General features: G+C 48.7%; 1 protein-coding gene across 1 annotated transcript in view; it reads right to left on the reverse strand.

Annotated features, from left to right (window-relative positions):
• Positions 1 to 664: 664 nt before the first annotated feature.
• Positions 665 to 20,710, reverse strand: part of abhd15a (abhydrolase domain containing 15a) — a gene marked incomplete at both ends in the record, with an annotated part of 167,086 nt that continues 147,040 nt past the window's right edge. Inside the window, one exon of the mRNA XM_084325917.1 lies at positions 665 to 1,367. Within this exon, the coding sequence (XP_084182043.1) occupies positions 665 to 1,367 (703 nt within the window). The remainder of the gene's footprint in view (positions 1,368 to 20,710) is intronic.

Here is a 20,710-nt window from a genome sequence, read left to right on the forward strand (position 1 = left end):
ACGTACTGTACTACCGTACTATAGGGCAGCGCAGTATCTGTGATCTCCTAATAAAACAAGTCATTAGAATAATATAAGCCTACTGTTCATTCATTACGCACGTAGACTAGGATTAACACTGTTTTGTTTTGAGACCCCATTTGCTGCCTGTCCGAAACTTCCTGGTTCGACCCGGCCAGAACTCCGACCAGGGACTCAGTGAGTGAGCTAAAGGTTATGAATCAAGCACCTTTTTTCGTTGCACTACCCTATGGTCAGTCTGGGGAGAGTGTAGACTACCACACCCCTCCTCCGATACATGTGGAGTCGCCAGCCGCTTCTTTTCAACTGACAGCTAGGAGTTTCACTGGGAGAGCATAGCGTGTGTGGAGGTTCATGCGTTATGCTGTCCCAGATCCCCTCCCTGTAGGAGTCACTGTTGCAATGGCAAGAACTCATACCCCACTGGCTTCACACTCACAAACACAGCCAATTGTGGTCGTATGGACAACTGACTAAGCCGGAGGTACCGCTGCCGGGAATTGAACCCCTGGTCTCTACGGTGGTGGGCGAGTGCTTAGACCTCTACATTACGCAGCCTCACCCGTTAAACACATTACCAGCAAATGTTCATACCACTTAAGGTAAAAATCTAAACTATCCCTTTAACATCCATCCATATCACTCATCGTGTGTAGGACCTCTGCCAGTTATAGATGGTGTGGATGTTATGGGAGCACGCTGGAACCTTCTTACATGTGCTTACGCTGCGGTGGCGGAATGCCCTGCCCTTTGCTCCTCCCCCCAGCCCCCTCCTCCTCCCCCCAGCCCCCTCCTCCCCCCAGCCCCCTCCTCCTCCCCCCAGCCCCCTCCTCCTCGCCGCCAGCTGCTTGGCCCTGTCCTCCGCTGCAAAGAAGTCCGTAGTGGCTCTGAAGAACTCCAGCAGAGCCCTGTGGCTCCAGCTGGTCCCAGGGGCTGTGATGTCACCGCCGACACTAGACGCAGAGCCGACGGGCCCCCCTTCAGGCCGGCTGGAGAAGCCACAGTGACCACCATGGTCAGTGAGCAGGAGGAAGAAGTGGGGATTAGTCTCAAAGAGCTCCAGGGGTATGGTGGACTCGGGGTCCCCTCGGACGGAGTCGTCCTGAGCACACACACTGAGCACGGGGATAGCCACTTCATCCACATCCCTCAGCGGTTCGTTGCGTTCCCAGTACGCCTCCCAGGCACCTGAGCTGTTGCTGTTGTCATCGCTGTCGCCCCCTGCTGGTGGTGCAGTTCCTCTCGGCGGAGTGTTGCAACAGAACAGCGACTCCTCCAGGCCACGCAAGGAACAGCTGGAGAAAAGGGTGTCCGTGTGCACAGCGTCCCCCAGCACTGTCCTGTACCTACACACGTCGCCAGCACACACACACACACACACACACACACACACACACACACACACACACACACACACACACACACACACACACACACACACACAACAAAAAATCTGCAGATCAATCTTGAAGAGCTGCATGGTTCTCACATTTCTTGTTAGCATTGATTTGAGAAACATTACTTAGGTCACGGTGGCCCTCAAAAAGATCAATAGCTTTACACTGATCAGTTGCTATGGTAGCACAATTGTTTTCTTTTTTGTAACTGTCACATTGACAGCCTGTTGCCTTTGTAACGCACATACATGGAGAAAGTATTTTCCTTGTACTTTAATGTGATTACAACACCAGGAAGTCGTTACAGGGTGAGAGACAAGACACCATCACATCACCACGGTGAGTCAAATTGTCTTCATAGACAAACTATTCTTGCCTGTTTTAATTACAGGTCAATGCAATGATGTAGATACAAAATTGTAATGCCTATTGCAATGTTGTTTTACGTTTTACCAGTAGTGCTTAGTCCAACAAACGCACCTTATCGTCCATAATCATCATCCATATAATCCATTTAGTCTTTTTCATAATATCCAATAGTTCGCTCTAGGCGATCGTGATTCTCGAACGTGTTCTGCTTACTGCTGCTCGCAAAGAGTACCTAGTTGTTTTGGGGGCTGTGGGGCCGGCACTAATAACACACTAATAGCTGGCCCATGTTCATAAGGTAGGCAATATTGCCACCTGGCGGATTTCGATCGTCATTGAAATTCCAACGTTATGCCAGGAGGCTCCGGGGGACTGTGTAGAATGGGGATCAAAGAAAAAAGATCAAACAATCTAAAAACGAGTTTACTCGTTATTGGCACTCAACGCTTGGCGGCCAATAACGAGTTTATTCGTTATTGGCGCTGAATGAGTTAACCAAACCTAACCCGTACCTTAACCACTCATTTTCCTTTAGTTTAGTTTATTTGACAATTATTAAAATACAGTACATGTTACAACAAGTCATGCATCCTTATTTCCATATGCATCCATACTTATTACCATTGTGATCCTTGGTCTCAGCAGCACATAGTATTTACATAAACATTATTATAATCAGCCTACAGTATATTGCTAAAAGTAAAATAAAAAAGTAAAATACATTATTAATTAAATATGTACAAAATGTACAAATCACATACACTAAAGCAGGAAGCCTCCCTCCACTGTCAGTCTCCTGAGTTACTCTGGGACATTTTCTAGGAGCCATTTCCTAACATTCACCTTGATACTATACAGGTTCAAGCCCTGTTTGATGATTAAAGGCCATAACCTTAAACCAAGGTTCCTCCATACCTCTGGCACTGAGAAACATCAAGAAGATGACACATGACGTTTTTTTGTATTGTTCATGGAATTATGTAAAATCAAAGTTTTCAAAAACACACTGGAAACAGCATGTTTATTTCTCCATCCCTCGCAGCGGTTGTTCTGTCCTCATTATCCCTCATGTTTTCTCTCACCTCTCTCTATCTCTAGCTGCTAGGCATCTGGAGGGAATCTTCCTGCTGAATGCTTTGATGGATAATTAACTCACTGCTGACATCCTGCAGCTCAGTGTCTTTCTCTCCATCTCTCCCTTCCCCTGTTGTCTACAACTGCCCTACACTGTAATCATAGTAATCATGATAATAATAATCATAACTACCTCATACTATAGTTTACCTGTCACGATGGGGTTAGGTAGAATGCAATAATACAGAAAGGGAAAGAATGGAGGAGGCAGAGGCGAGGAGTGAAGCTTGGAGAAGGGTGTTTACTGTAGAATCCAGTGCAATACAGGGAAAATACAGAAACTAAATAACAGACTTCACAATACAAAACAACAAACACTAAGACGTACTAGAGGGAGAACGGTGCGACACGACGTGGAGGAACAGGGGGTAACTGGAGGAATGTCGCCACAAACATCTCAGCAACCACAGGCAATAAATACAGCTCCTAATTAACGTTAATTAGTAATGGACGACAGCTGGGGGGAGAAGGCATAAGAACGATAGGTTATGTAGATAACCTAGTTATATTAGTATTGGCTAAGCGTCCCGCTCTGAGCCTTACGAGATACTCCTATCTCCTGTGATACCTAATGTATCTCCCACGAATAAAAACACATGCACCCCACCTGTATGGGGCCCCGCCCCTTATGGTGGCACCGCCCATATAACCATGACCCTGGTCATGAAACACCCTTCCTCGCCAAAAACCCGTCCCAGGAAAAGATCCCTCAAGAGGGAACTCAGGGCGCGCAGAGCGGGACGCTTAGCCAATACTAATATAACTAGGTTATCTACATAACCTATCGTTATATTTCGTATTGCATCGCGTCCCGCTCTGAGCCTTACGAGATAATGGGGAAGAGCGGGCGCGAGACCCGACAGATGTACCCCCTGAGGACCCGTAAGCCCACATCAAGGGGTGCGGGGAGCCCTGTCACCCCATCCTTCCTAACGAAGGGGGGGGCGCAGTCAACTCCACCTGAATGCGAACAAGAGGGAGCCAGAACCCCTTGAACACACCGTACAGGCGGAACCACGTGTGACTCAACACACTGCGGCCCCCCATACACTCCTGCTACCCGACCAAATGACGGGAAGCAGGAAAGGCCACAGACCCCAGAACCGCCTGGGAGACAGAACCCCCGGTCATGTCCATGAGGAAAAACCTTACAAAGGAGCCCGGGGAGGACCATGAAGCTGCAGCACAGATGGCCTCCACCGAGGCCCCACCCAGGAGAGCGGCAGAGGCAGCCACCCCACGAGTGGAGTGCGCCCTGACGCCCCCAGGGGGATCCTGCCCAGCCAACGTGTAGCAGAGGGTAACACCCTCGCACAACCAATGGGACAGGCGCTGCTCCGACAGTGCCTTACCAGCACGAGCCCCACCGTAACAGACAAAAAGCTGGTCGGTAACCCTGAAATCCTGAGTACGGCTGAGGTAAATCCCCAAGCACGGACTGGACATGACAGGTGAAGGCCCGCATCTAACTCACTAGTGTGAGGAGGAGGACGAAACGCCTGAACCACAATATCCCGGGAGCGGAAGGAACTCCGGATATTCTTAGGCACGAAAGCAGGATTAGGTCGCAGAGTGACACCGCAATCGGTCCGAAAAGACAGGCACTCTGGACGTACCGAGAGAGCACAGAGCTCACCTACGCGTTTAGCGGAAGTGACAGCCAGAAGGAACGCGGTCCTGAAGGACAGCTGTCCCAACGGCGCCCGCTCGAGCGGCTCAAACGGGGCCAAGGACAACCGACCGAGGACCAATTGAAGATCCCAAGTCGGAGCCAAGGAGCGTTGCACCGGCTTAACGCGTCGAGCGCCAAGCAGGAAACGCTTCACAAGAGGGTGGCTGAACAAGACATCCCCTCAAACCACTCATGATAGGAGGATATAGCTGCTGCATATACCCTCACCGTCGAAGCCGACAGTCTATCAAGGAGAGACTGGAGGTAACTAAGGACAGCATCCAGGGGGCAGGAGACTGAGTCCCGGCCCCCCGCCTTACACCACACTTGGAACATACGTCATCTGCCCGCGTAAGCGCGACAGTGGAGGGAGCATGCGCATTCCAGATGGTAACACCATCAGGATCAAGAACCTGCGCCCCTCAACGTACCCGTCCCAACAACTGACCTAACAGATGTATGGGGAAGAATCCCTGGCGGCACGGCATCGGTCCCAGACCTGCCTGGCCATGTCCAGACACAATCCTCACCCGTCAGGATGAGGGCCGCCCCGCGACAGTACACCTGCACCCACATTCTCCCTGCCGGGGATGTGGGGAGCCCTTAGGCCGTGCAGATGGAGGACGCCCATAGCCAGCCGCCCGCCGCCTGGTGCAGACAGGGGGAGCGTACTCCTCCCTGTCTGTCGATACACGACACTGACGTCGTATCGTCCGTCCTGATCAACACCATTTGTGGACCAGAAGGACCGCTTTCAACACCAACACATTGAACGTAGCGCAGACCGGGCAGCATGGTTTGCCAGCTGCCCCCTACTGCGTTGGCCCGACGCATCACCAGCGAGGGAGGCGTCGGTGAAAACGCGACGTGAGACAGCGCCGTAACCGTCCTAGGACGGAACCTCCCGAGCGTGTTGACAACACGCTCTGAGATGGATGCCCATAGCCCTCCAACCGTTGACTGGGAAGAGGAATACTCTACATCCAGTCTACAGCAACCCCAGGCTGGTAGAGGCCTGCCTGGTACGAGACCTGACGATCCACCTTGACCGCGAAGGACCAGAACGTCATCAGGGCAGAACACTCCGTAACCCCGGATGATGCAGAGGCCCCAGTGCGGCCTCCCCGCACTTGGTGAAGATGCGGGGAGCCAGAGAAAACCGAACGGCAGCCTCTGGTACTCATACGCTAACCCTGCAAAGGAAGCGTAGGTAAGCCCTAGGATGGAAGATCGGGGATGCGCATACGCATCCTACAGGTCTATGGAGGAGAACCAGACCCCCACCTGACAGTGTTCAACAGGTAGGAGACGATCCAAAAAATGCTGAACCTTCCCATGGGACAGGTCCAGCCTGGGTCTTACACCCCTCCCTCCCGACTTCTCGGGCAGAGAACACCGGGAGGAGAACGCCACGACGATGGCTTGCTTCGTCCACAGAGATTGGATCTCGTCGACCAGAGCTGTCCCTGCTGGAGACCCCGACAACAGGGTCTGTACCAAACCTGAAAACGGGTGGGGTTGTGTAAACACAAGTCCCCGCCTCACCATTCTCTCCATCTACCTCGACATATGGTACTGCCGTAGTCATATGTGACGACACTCCCAACGCACCCGCCGTCACGTGGCGCAGGTCCGCCAGGAACTGTAGATAGTTGGCCCGGTCCCCCCGCTGTGCGAAGACAACCCTGGAACCGTGCGAGGAGCGCGTTCCGTGTCGGAACACCTGCCCTGACACCACCCACGAGGCAATCGCACCCAAGGGGGAACCCCGACAGAAAGGGCCTGTCTGATACGGGGGGCTTCCGATCAAAAAAGCCCCCCCACTGAACACCCCTCCAGAACATGCTGAAGGAGTTGTTCTGCAGCCGGACATGCAAGGTGTAAGGCCCCCATGGGTTCCTACACACCGTAGCCCTGCAGTGATATTACTACCACCCCAAACCATGTGAGCTGTGACCACTTGCCAATATTTCAGGAGTGGGAGCACCAACATGATACCTGGCCTGGCGAAGGCGAGGCCGGGGAAGCCCGCACTGTGTGCCTCAAAAGGTTTCGAGCCCCCCTGCTGACAACACTTAAGTTGACAGACGTAACACCAGGCTCAACCAACACAGTTCAAGGTGTGGGAGCCGCTTGACAGCACAACATTCTCACGGACAGACCCAGGCTCAGCCATCAACTGGGTGTCAGCCCCTGTCCCCATGAGAAGCGAAAAGGGGGGCCGCCCGCGCATCAACGAAGGCACGCGGCCCGCAGCCAAAGGAAACAATCATACTTTTTTAGAGCCCACTTCTTCCGCTGGTGTTGGGGAAGGGAGTGATCGGAGAGCGGGCTGCTCGCGGCAGGACGGTGACGGCTTGTTTGTTCAAGCCGAACCCATCCTACATGGCCGATCCCTCGGCCGCCAAGGCTGTCGGCCTTGTGGACACCTGTCGAATCAACGCCCAGGATACCTCTGGCGGGGGAAAAACATGGCCGCCTGTCGAGGGCCCCGTCATCGCCGCTGACGAGGCCGTGCTCTCTCTTCTTCTGGCTGCGCGGTGTGAGGCGGTGTAGGGCCTAGGACAATACCGCCCGCGCTCCAGCAGAAGACCAAAATCCCCTGCGGAGAAGGGAACCCTGAGCGGTTATAGCTTGCGGCTGGGTCAAAGCTAATAACGTCAACAACCTCGCGCGATGTGTCGACGTCGGCTGGCCCCAAGGCCCCTCCACCAGACACCATTTTTTTTTTTTTAATAGAAAAAACACCAATTCGAACACAGTTCTAATCGTTGCCAATTCCATACCGTGGCGGTACAAGCCTTAACAGCCCACCAGCCACTCGCCAGGCCGACCCACCCAAGGTGTCGGCCGGGCGGGGCATTGTTTCAATATATCAAAAACAAAGGACTGACGTTAACATGGAGCACCAGTGGTGATTGCAAACAGCACCCTCCACTGTGGTGTGCACCATGAAAAGGTTAAATGAATAAAAGAGCTAAACCACAAAAACTGTAGAATGAGCAAACCCATACACACAAAGTTAAGGGGAGACGGACCAGACCCGTCTTCATTCAAAATATTCACAACAGAACACCAGCCCTAGTTTAGCCCATTTACCAAAAAAGGTAAACAAAGCCCCCCCCCGCACTACTCCCCCAGTATACCGATTGACCGTCAGTATGAATGGTTTGAGAGGAGAGAAAGCTGTAGCAAGACAGACCTTCTCATAGCAGAGTGACAAAACGAAACAATAGCCCCCTACACAGGGCCGCCCCAGGAGATGGGGGGCCTCGCGTCTAAAAACGCACAGGGCCTCACATTTCTCCCAGGCGGCCCTGCCCTTATACTACTGCAGCCTAACGCCAGGCAATGTGGGATCCAAGGCAACAATTGCCTGTGCACAGACACGCAACATGTTTATCATGTCGGCTGGACCCATAGCCCCACTACCCGACGCCAACCCAGATGGGAACACCGTTCAACAAACCCCGCCGGAACACAAGGTAAATTACCTGGCTAGGAACCTAGCCACGACCTACCCCGTTGTCAACCTATTTACCCGAAAAAGGTAAATAGAACTCAAAAACCCCACAACAGCTACCGACTGACCTTCATTGATGAACCGGGCAAGAGGCGGGAGAGTGACAACATCTCACGGCGGAGACATTAAAACAGCATAGCAATTAGCAGTAGTAATAGCATGCGGCAGTAGCGATAGCATGTTAGCATAGCTTTAGATGTTTTAGCAGCACGCCCAAGACAGCTTGGAAACCGTTCCCTGCAGAGAACGTTCACCAAACCATCCTGCCCCCGGCGCCAACACACAACATGGTTGTGTTAACAAAACAAACCAGCATTACTAACACTAATACCCATGCCTGAAGACACAGGGCCTACCTGAGTACAAGCTGGCCCGACAGCCAGCCTTGTACAGCTGAACCTCGATGTGCAGTCATCAAACGAGGAACATCACAGGCCCGTCGTGTCGCCGAAAACATGCGTCGAAGATGCCAGGGGCCAGCAACCTCCGGTAAGCTTCCAACATTATTAATCTTCCTTAATCTTTTCATTCCGCTAGCTCGTATGGTGCACGCATCCAATACGCTGGGACGAAAATAGAGGAAGGGTGTTTCATGACCAGGGTCATGGTTATATGGGCGGTGCCACCATAAGGGGCGGGGCCCCATACAGGTGGGGTGCATGTGTTTTTATTCGTGGGAGATACATTAGGTATCACAGGAGATAGGAGTATCTCGTAAGGCTCAGAGCGGGACGCGATGCAATACGAAATATAACTAATACAACACAAAGGAACAAGAACTAGGCTAAATAACACACATAATCAGAAATACAAACATAGAGAAACCTAAACAGCTAACAATTGTAATATCAACAACAAACAATGTAATGACAGCATACTGTTAAGGATATTTATCATTACAGCGTGTATCGATTGTTTGTGACCACTAGAGGGTGGTAGACCAATGTCAGGCCGAGGGCCAATGTCAGATAGAGGGCATTGCCCAAAGTTAGGTGGAGTGTACTGCCCAGTGTTACCATCCTGCCCAGTCCAGCCAGGACCGGGCCTAGGATCCTGACAGTACCCTCCCCTCAACGGGTGGCTTCCAGACACCCGAAAACAACGTCCATAAGCAGGTGAGGGAGGAAGCCGGAACCCCGGAGAGGACCCAGGGAGAGGACCCGAAGAAGAGGGACCAGGAGGCTGAACGAAAAACCCAGGAGGGGCATAGCAGCCAGGGGGGGTAGAAAACGGGCGCAGATGCCCGGAGAGGGGGGGTGGGGACGGGAACAGAGGCCCGGGGAGGAGGACTGGACCTGGGAACAGAGGTCCGACGAGGGGGGGTGGGGATGGGCACCGAGACCCGGGGAGGGGGGCAGAACCTGAGAACCGAGGCCCGGCGAGGGGGAGTGGGGACGGGCACCGAGGCCCGACGAGGAGGGCTGGACCTGGGAAGAGAGGCCCGACGAGGGGGGGTGGGTACAGGTGTAGAAACCCGGGAAGGGGAGCTGGACCCTGGAGCAGGATCCCGGGCGAGAGACCCTCCAGCCGCCGGACTCGGGACCGGTTCAGGAGAGCCGGACCGGAGGTGCGGCGGCGACGACCCCTGGAGCAGTATCCCACGCAGACCACGGCGAAGACCACGGCGAAGACCCCGGCGAGGACCCCGGCGAGGACCAGGACGCTGATCACGGCGCAGAGCTGGACCAGACGGGGAGCCAGGATCCGTCGTAGAGCCGGGAGCCGGCACGGCAGCCGGACCAGGTGTAGGGGCCGGGCAGGGCGTGGAGACCGGATCGGTCTCGGCGGCGAGGCGTGGTGTAGGATCCAGAGATGAGGAGCCAGGATCCGTCGAGGAGCCGGGAGCCGGCATGGCAGCCGGAACCGGTGGAGAGGCCGGGCAGGGCGTGGAGACCGGATCGGCCTCGGCGGCGAGGCGTGGTGTAGGATCCGGGGATGAGGAGCCAGGACCCAGAGCAGATGCTGGACTGGGCGTGGAAGCTGGACCAGCTGTGGAGGCCTTACTAGCCATACTAGCCTCGGGGGCTAGGCTAACTGTGGGCCCTGGACTCACTGTGGGAACTGGGCTAGCTGAGAATGCCTGGCTAGCTGCCGAGGCTAAGCTAACAGTCGGGGAGAGCCTAGCAGCTCCTGTCCTAATAGCCCTCCTAGGCCTGCTAGCTGCAGAGACCTGACTAGCTTGGGACATCTGGTCCGTCTCAGCTACCAGGCTCACCCTGAACCTGGAGCCTAGGTTGGCAGTGGGCGTCTGGTTAGCTACTGTAGCGGGGCTAACAGGCGGAGCTAGGTTAGCTGGGAGTGGCTGGTTAGCTATTGACACGAAGCTAACGGGCGGAGCTAGGTTAGCTGGGAGTGGCTGGTTAGCTATTGACACGAAGCTAACGGGCGGAGCTAGGTTAGCTGGGAGTGGCTGGTTAGCTATTGACACGAAGCTAACGGGCGGAGCTAGGTTAGCTGGGAGTGGCTGGTTAGCTATTGACACAAAGCTAACCGGCGGAGCTATGTTAGCTGGGGATGCCTGGCTAGCTTGGGACATCTGGTCCGTCTCCGGTACTAGGCTCACCCTGAACCTGGAGCCTAGTCTGGCAGTGGAGACTGTGCTAGCTGGAGACATCTGGTCTGTCTCAGATACTAGGCTCACCCTGAACCTGGAGCCTAGTCTGGCAGTGGAGACTGTGCTAGCTTGAAACGGCCGGTTAGCTATTGAAACGAAGCTAACGGGCGGAGCTAGGTTAGCTGGGAGTGGCTGGTTAGCTCTTGACACTAAGCTAACCGGCGGAGCTATGTTAGCTGTGGACGTCTGGTTAGCTGTATGAGCGGAGCTAACGGGTAGAGCTGTACCAACTGGGGACGTCTGGCCATCTATAGTGGCGGAGCTAACAGGCGGAGCTGTGCTAACTGGAGACGACCGGTTAGCTATTGGCACGAAGCTAACCGGCGGAGCTAGGTTAGCTGTGGACGTCCGACCGGCGATGGACATCCGAGCAATCTCAGCGGCTGTGGGAGGATCTAGGCTGACCGTAAGCCTGAGAACAGTCGGCAGGCTAGCTACCCCAGCCTTCGGCTTATGCTTCTCCATGAGGACAGCAACATGTTCAGCCATCTCCCACATCGCCGTCTGCAGTGTCGGGTTCTCAGTGGCGACCTGGTCGATCTTCCGGAGTAGGAACCCCCATTTGGCCAGTGAGTAACCCTTCATGTCACCGGCCATCAGGGCCAGGACAACGGTGATGGTATCGCTCGCCCTTCCTGCTGCATTCGTTAATGTTGGTGGCGACATTCTGTCACGATGGGGTTAGGTAGAATGCAATAATACAGAAAGGGAAAGAATGGAGGAGGCAGAGGCGAGGAGTGAAGCTTGGAGAAGGGTGTTTACTGTAGAATCCAGTGCAATACAGGGAAAATACAGAAACTAAATAACAGACTTCACAATACAAAACAACAAACACTAAGACTTACTAGAGGGAGAACGGTGCGACACGACGTGGAGGAACAGGGGGTAACTGGAGGAATGTCGCCACAAACATCTCAGCAACCACAGGCAATAAATACAGCTCCTAATTAACGTTAATTAGTAATGGACGACAGCTGGGGGGAGAAGGCATAAGAACTAATACAACACAAAGGAACAAGAACTAGGCTAAATAACACACATAATCAGAAATACAAAGATAGAGAAACCTAAACAGCTAACAATTGTAATATCAACAACAAACAATGTAATGACAGCATACTGTTAAGGATATTTATCATTACAGCGTGACAAACATCTCAGCAACCACAGGCAATAAATACAGCTCCTAATTAACGTTAATTAGTAATGGACGACAGCTGGGGGGAGAAGGCATAAGAACTAATACAACACAAAGGAACAAGAACTAGGCTAAATAACACACATAATCAGAAATACAAACATAGAGAAACCTAAACAGCTAACAATTGTAATATCAACAACAAACAATGTAATGACAGCATACTGTTAAGGATATTTATCATTACAGCGTGTATCGATTGTTTGTGACCACTAGAGGGTGGTAGACCAATGTCAGGCCGAGGGCCAATGTCAGATAGAGGGCATTGCCCAAAGTTAGGTGGAGTGTACTGCCCAGTGTTACCATCCTGCCCAGTCCAGCCAGGACCGGGCCTAGGATCCTGACATTTACCCATATAACTCTGTATGATAGCATGTACAATAGTGCTGTATATACCGTATATATATACATTTATATATATATATTTACAGCATATATATATATATATATATATATATATATATATATATATATATATATATATATATATATATATATATATATATATATATATATTGTGGCAGTGACCAATGCGCTGTTTATCTGCTTTTGGAAGGAGGACTCTGCTGTGTGCTGTAACCGATGGTCGGAGAACCCGCATGTGTATCGACCCCTGCTTGTCTGACGTCTCTTCTCCCGGATCAGCCCCCGCCCATATGAGAACCACTCTATGTGTACCGGACCCCGCTAACCGACCAAGGCGATTCTCTTGTATAACAGACTGTCTGAAGATTTCCCTAACCTCTCCTTTCCCCCTAAACAGTAATAAAACTGCTGTTAAACATGCTTCTACCTTGTGCCGTGTGTGTTTTGTTAATTCCAATCTGGTGACAGCTCGTAACACCCCAGAGTCTGTCACTAATAGTGACTCATATATATATATATATATATATATATATATCTGTCTGAATATACATGCATACAATCCTTCAATATACCTACTTATACACCTGCATATAACATTCTTACCGTATATATATATATATCCACATCTGTCTGTACATACCTGCATATCCGTTTTACATATATGTAGATACTATATCTATATCTGTACATATCCCTTACCTACTCTTACTAGTTACGCTGACGGCCAGTATGACTACTACCATAGTGTCTTTATACCTGTATCACTGTACATATTAATACTACAACTCTATACATACATCTCATTAGCACTATACTCAGTAGTACTAATTCATATATTTTATACCCAGTTTAATCACCTGTACATTGTATACTACTGCACTTTACCGTTATATTATCACTCTGGTTGGTTGCCAAACTTATTTTGTTGTACTGTACTTGTGCTGTATAATGACAATACATTTTAATCTAATCGAATCCAACACCATCAGACTTTTTCATAATCCTGGTTAAATCAGATAATCAGGGATGTAAAGTACTTGAGTAATTGTACTTCATTACAATACTTAAGTACTGGTTTTGGGGATTTGTACTTTACTCAAGTATTATTAGGTTTGTATACTTGTACTTTTACTCTATTACATTTCAGAGAAAAAAAACATAATTTGTACTCCTTACATTTAAAATGCAGACCTACAAAGTACAAAGTACAAATCTCGCAGGTCCAACTATTTGAATTCGTTTCTCTGGCCGAACTAACGTTAGCGTTATTAATTTATTAATCCTGCGGCCTCACTTTATTTAAAAACAGCCAATCAAATCCCCATCAATGGAAAATTAACTCGCCCATACCCATGCTGATTGGTCCTTGTGCAAGACTAGAAAGCGGGGATCTTTGAATAAACACCTGCTATCAGAAGAATAGACAGTCAGAGTGACAAGCTACAGAAGATGGCCACAGACGATAGTACGAGTGATGAAGAGGACGAAACGGTCGGCGTGGACAGACAAGACGAGCACCCATGGCCCTATCTCCATGAAATGTTCTCTTTGGCTGCAGTCAACACTGATTCTTATAGATAATAAAAAAAGGTTTTTACTTTGACTTTTTACACCCCTGCAGATAATAGTATGGTCAGCTATATCCCTGAGGACCCCTGCAGATAATAGTATGGTCAGCTATATCCCTGAGGACCCCTGCAGATAATAGTATGGTCAGCTATATCCCTGAGGACCCCTGCAGATAATAGTATGGTCAGCTATATCCCTGAGGACCCTTTTCCACTTTCCACAACTGGGCAATATCAGTGCAAATCCATTAAGAGAGTCTATCCCTTGTTCTCCTGATTTGAATAACTTATATTACATGTGTTTTTCCGAAGTGTTTTTATTTGTTTGGAACACGTTGCATTTGATTTACAGGACTCGTGTGTGTGTGCCTGCGTGATTTCACACACAGACACAGACACACACACACACAGGATCTTCATGGTGTCGCACTGTGAACAGCAAATGTTTGATTCGCGCCTTGATCGCATGTAATCGCATGCCTCACCAGATCCAGACGCGGTAATAACATGATTCTGGGCCGTTAGCATTCTGCTATGGCTATCACCAGAGCGGTGTGGCATCTAATATTTTATTGCATATGTAGTTATGGATGATTACTTGAGGTTAGGCCTCGCCTGGAAGTTTATCTCTTTTTTCTATATCTGACATAAGGGGTGGGGGGGGGGGGGGACAATACTGCTGTATATGACTTTTGTACTGTTGCATGTTTATAGCACGTGCCACGGGATGGGGCGCTAAGCGCTAGCGTTCCGTTTTGGAAGAAACGGGACCTATCTTTGTTTCTGATATCGCTTATAACTTTTACGCGCTACACCAGCGTTCCGCTGTGTTTTGGTACATTGCCACCGGGATGTGTTTACTGTTGCTTGCACATTTAACAAACTGGAGTGTCGTGGCTGCGCCAGCAGGGCCATGTCGGCTACATACAGCTAGCCACCCGCATAGCACCTCTCACTATCTGCTGTCGACAGGTACCCGCTGGGGTGGCAAACAGCCCCCTGCACAGCGCCCTCCTCTGGCGTGGAGGCCTAATCGCACAGGGTCAAACCAGCAAATCACTACGTCACCTCTACTCTGAACGGACCATGGGAGGTAACAGACCTACGGACAAAGTATCGCCCCCTCCCGGTCTGGTGGATGTACTGCACACCTGTTCGGTTGCAACGTGTTCTGGGCTTCAGTCGTTGACCTTACTAATATCTTATATGGTTCAATTTGAATTTTCTTGTTTACTCTACACTTTGAGGCACTTTTGTGTATTTGGGAGTGTGGCAGACAGCCACTGAGAGATTGTTCTACGAATGGTAGGTTTGAAGGTTTTGGAAATGTTGGTAAGTCCCTGCAATGTTGGGGAAAAGCCCACTGGTTCCACACCTCTATATGTTTTTAATGTTATTAATGTTTGTTTTATGTATAGCTCCAGGTACTCATGTGCTTAGTGTTTAAAATAAGTGAATCTGACGTGCCCACAGGCCTTTCTAGGTCTGCTCTGTCTACACACCCCCTAATATTCTATGGCTATGGCTAACTCTGAGAGCTTTAAGCTCTGCTCCTGGAATGTTCAAGGTCTTCAGAAACTAGCGAAGAGGAAGGCGATTCTGACTTTTTTAAAGAAGGAGAATGTTTCTATTGCTTTATTACAGGAAACCCATATGGGACCCAACAACGCCGCTAAACTCCAAAAAAGTTGGGTGGGACAGGTCTTTGCCACAAACTATTCTACATTTAGTACGGGAGTGGCCATACTGATTAATAAAAATCTCCCCTTTAGACTCATTACTTCCTCTGTAGATAGCCAAGGCCGCTATGTGATTATCAATGGGGTTCTTAACACTTTGAGCGCCACTCACGGCTAATCTCGGGTTTACGATTGTGACGTTGAAAGCCATGTCGCAGCTTTTCTCGGGATTTTTATTTTTTATTAGCGATCTGAAATCATATTGCATCACGCGAGCCTACCGTTGGAGATCCAGGGGCCGCCGGCGATCAGATGTGAAAAAAGCGCCCCCTATCGTCTCCCAGATGGTAAATCACCCTTTTGGAATGGACTCAATGAAAATGGATGAGGAAAAAAATATTCCAGTCCACATTTTCCAGTCCACTGATGCAGCCGGAGTTACCAGAGTTCATTCTGGAGCCTCTGAGCCGCGGCGATCATGGGTTATACTGTACACACGTTGGATCAATATACTTATCGATTTTTTCGAATGGTGATAAAAAATTGGAATATACCATTTGGATACCATCTGATGTCAGGTAAGGAATCTATGTTATCAGTGTTAGGATAATCAGACTCGTTTTCATGGAGATATAAGCGTTTCCACTATATGTGATATGGCTGTTTCACTGTAAAAGCCATGAGGAAATAATAGCAGCGATTATCAGCGCACGGCACGAGCGTGCGTGCGCACAATACTATCGACCATCTAGCGTTTATTTGAAAACGATTCATAAATAGACCGACAAATGATAACGTTCTGCAATATTCCAGTAAAAGGCGAATACATGTTGTTTTTTCTTCGAAACAGAGTGGTTTTCAAAATGCTATAAAAAGGAAATGAAGCGATAAAAACACAATCTGCTTTGCCAATGTTGACTGGAAAATGATTCTTTGATAAGCGATGGGCAGATTAGACACATAGCATAATTTAAAACATAGATTAGGCGATATTAACGTCACATGGGCCGTGTTATGGGTAAAGAAATTACATTTATGAATGTATACTGTCCCCCAGGCTACTCCCCTGACTTTCTATCCAAAGTATTTACTGAATTTACTGGCCAGGGCCTCTGAGAATGCCTTTGTGGGCGGAGACTTTAACTGTCACCTTATACTAGGGCTATCTTAAATACTTCGAAGCTTCGTTCGATGGCATGAGATTCGAACATGAATACATTTTTTCGCCTCCAAAATCTTGCGCCTCCATTCCAATGAAACGAAAGTAAGCAGCGCCTCGACTCCACCTCTCTACAACAAGCACGTGGAGATTGTACACTGTACATTGGAATACTGACAAAGCCATACTTGGTAATTTACTGTACAACTGGGTTAGGACATTTGTAGGGGCCAGTGAACGACTTTGTCAAATCACCTAAAAAACGTAAGTATCGTTGTACACGACGGCAACACCACACAAAACATTAATAAGGCTATGCCTATGCTGCTATGACTAATGTATTATAATCATCTGCTTTTGTAGGTGCATTGTCTGAAAAAAACTGATGCTTCGACGTCAGGCTCAGCCGACACCTCACGACAAACAACCATTGGTGACACGCTGACTAAGAAGCTTACGGAAAGCAGAAAGCAAGCCATAAGCAAGGCTTTAGTTTCGGTTATTGCGGAAGACATGAGACCTATAAATATTGTGGAAGGGAAAGGGTTTAAACGCCTAATCAAAACACTGGAGCCAGCGTATACTTTGCCAACACGAGAGGCTATCTCCTATGCGCTTACAGACCAGCACAGATGCATACGGGATGAAGTGCGCAGCGACATTGAGAAGTGCTCTGCAATTAGTTTCACAACGGATATATATGGACCAGTCTACAGATGGAAGCGTACATGACAGTGACAGCTCATATGATAAACAATGACTGGGGAATGAATAACTGTGTTAGAGACTACGTCAATGGAGGAGTCACACAGCTCAAAATATTGCACAGAGACTGGGAGAGGCGGTCGATGCATATGCTATACCTGCAGAGAAAAGAGTTGTGGTTGTGCACGACAATGCTGCTAATATGATTCTGTGCACTCAGAAGCTGCAGGAGGAGGAGGCGTTGGGGAATGTCAGGGGAGTGCACAGTGGACACACACTTCAGCTTTGCGTTAATGCAGCACTAAGACACGACCCAGTACACCGTACCGTGGCTGCTGCAAGGCGACTTGTGGCGCACTTTAAGAAAAGTGTGAAAGCAACTGCGGTGTTAAAAGAAAAACAGAACATACAACAAGTCCCAGGCCACAAACTCATTCAAACTCGACGTGTTTTATGCTGGAGCGTCTTCTTGACAGCTGTCCTGTCTGACCCAATCGTCACCAAAAGAGCTGACTGAACACTGGACCTGACAACAGCCCAGTGGGTCATCGCAGAGGAAACTGTTGCCATTCTTAAGCCCTTCATCACTTTGACTGAACTATTGTCAAAAGAAGAAAATGTGTCCTTGTCTGCAGTAGCGCCAATGCTGACAAATTTGAAATGAAGACACCTGCAAGATGACGACAGTGACAGTCCCACCACAAAAGCTCTGAAAAGTAAACTGGTGGACGAAATTGATAGGAGGTGGCGACTTTCAGATGCAACTGAAGCTACTGTCCTCAGCGCAGCCACTAACCCCCGCTTCAAGCAACTAAGCTGGCTATCCGACGAGGAAAAGTGAACATGTGTACGCGGAGGTGATTACGTTGGCTGCGCGCCTGGCACCGCCACCAACTGACGATGACGGGGATGAAGGAGGCAGTGAGTCGGCTCCAGCGGAAGAGGCATAAAATGGACAGAGAGAGAGAATGCGACCTCCTTCTGTCTATGGATGAAGATGCAGCACCCCGTGGAGAAGTGATCACTGCAAAGAGTGAACTGGATGACTTTTTAAAAGACAGAACCAAAACGGATAAAGGTGGACCGCTGGGCTGGTGGAGAATAAATGCGCACCGTTATCCTAAGTTGGCAACTGTAGCAAAGCGTTTTCTTTCCATCCCTGCCACTTCAATCCCTTCAGAGCGCATCTTTTCGAAAGCTGGATTTATTGTAAACAAATCAAGAAGTTCTATGTTGCCAATGAATGTGGACACATTGGTCTTTTTGGCACACAACCTAAAGCGGGTTGAGGATAACCGTGAGTAGCAGCACTATCCTTTATAGGCCAATCAAAGCTCAGGTATTGTAGCCTTGAATTCATTGTTTCCTTTTATTAAACCTCAAATGACGGCTTAGAATTTATCTTTGTTCAATTTAACTAAGTTGCCGTTGGTTTAAGATATTTTCATATTCGTCTACACTGACAGATTGTGTGTAGTAGCCTAATTGTGTGTATAATAATTTTTATTAAGCCTCAAATGAAGGCATAGGCCTACAATTTAATTTATTTTATTTGTTTATGTTAAGGAAAGCGAAGCAATGCCATTTGTTATTTAAGACGAGGTCGGACTCGGCCGTGTAGTAGCCTAATTGTGTGTGTTATAATTTTTATTAAGCCTCAAATGAAGGCATAGGCCTACAATTTAATTTATTTAAGTTGTTTATGTTAAAGAAAGCAAAGCAATGCCATTTGTTATTTAAGACGAGGTCAGACTCGGCCGTGTAGTAGCCTAATTGTGTGTGTAATAATTTTTATTAAGCCTCAAATGAAGGCATAGGCCTACAATTTTAATTTGTTTATGTTAAGGAAAGTGAAGCAATGCCATTTGTTATTTAAGACAAGGTCGGACAGATTTGTGTTCATTGTGCTGCTTTTATAAAAATATGTCTTAATAAAACGTGCTTAATTAATCGAATTCTGCCTTTGTCTCTATCAACTACATATAAATATTTATATAATTGTTTGCTTGATAGACGAAGGTTGCAACATAATTATGTAATGTCATGTCGTTGGCTGTGAGAGCAGCCCCACTGCACCCAGGCAGCGCGGCCGAGTGAAACCTTGTTGGCGTGCGTCACAGTCACGAAAGGGGCTACTTAATTAATTAATCCAATCCACTTTATTTATAGAGCACATTTAAAAACAACAAAGTTTACCAAAGTGCTGTACAAGTCCCACAACATAAGATAAAAAAAAAGAATAATAATAATATTATAATGAATATATATCTTTTTCTTTTGTCGAAGCTTCGAATTAAAATCGAAGCTCGGCCCGAAGCTTCGATTGCCAAACAAAGCTTCGAAGGTCAGCCCTACCTTATACCGTCTCTCGACAAACTCCCACCCAGTTCGGCTCCCCCCTCTAGGCAGGCAAAGATGCTCTCCTCCTTATGTAGACATTGGACTCTCAGATGTCTGGAGAACCCTTTGCCCCAACGAATTGAAGTTCACCTTTTTTAGCGGCCCACATAAGTGCAACAGTAGAATTTTTCATCCCTTCCTCCAAGCTGTTTCTGGTTTCGTCCTGTATTATCAGAAGTATTGTCTTATCTGATCACGCCCCTATATATCTGGTCTACTCCTTGTCAGAAGAGAGGGCACTATCGAGACGTTGGCGTCTTAACCCATCCCTCCTTAGGGATGATAGGTTTGTCTCCTATTTCGAATCGGAATTAAAAAAATTCTACTCAATTAACTCACACTCTATGGATAACCCGTCTCTGCTTTGGGAAACATCTAAGGTATTTTCTCGCGGACTGATTATGTCTCATGTATCATCCAAGAAACACAAGAAAAATTAACAATGCAAACTTCTCGAATCCAAGCTAGCCGACCTTGAGAACCAACATGTTTCAAGCCCAGCCCCGGCTGTGCTTAGAGCTGACGGCCACCAGAACTGCGTTAAATACTCTTTTGATCCAAGACTCCGAATACTCTCTTAAGTTTGCCAGACAGAATGTACAAACATGGTGACAAGCCTGGCAGATGCCTAGCCAACTTGGCAAAAAAGAGGGCTGACACCCAAATAATAGCCTCAATCTCGGACTCAAATGGGGTCAGGTCCTTTGACACCAAAACTATTAATAAAGAGTTTGCCTCTTTCTATGCCCAACTCTATAGGACTGAGCGACCCGATGGTGCTCTCTCTGACATGCACTCCTTTTTTGTTGACTTGCACCTCCCTAAGGTATCAAAAGAACTTGCTCCTTAACGCCCCAATTACGAAGGAAGAAGCTCTGTGCGCCCTTAAGGGTAGGCAATCTGGT

This window comes from Notolepis coatsorum (assembly GCF_963971535.1).
Source record: "Notolepis coatsorum genome assembly, chromosome: 1".
Taxonomy (NCBI): Eukaryota; Metazoa; Chordata; class Actinopteri; order Aulopiformes; family Paralepididae; genus Notolepis; species Notolepis coatsorum.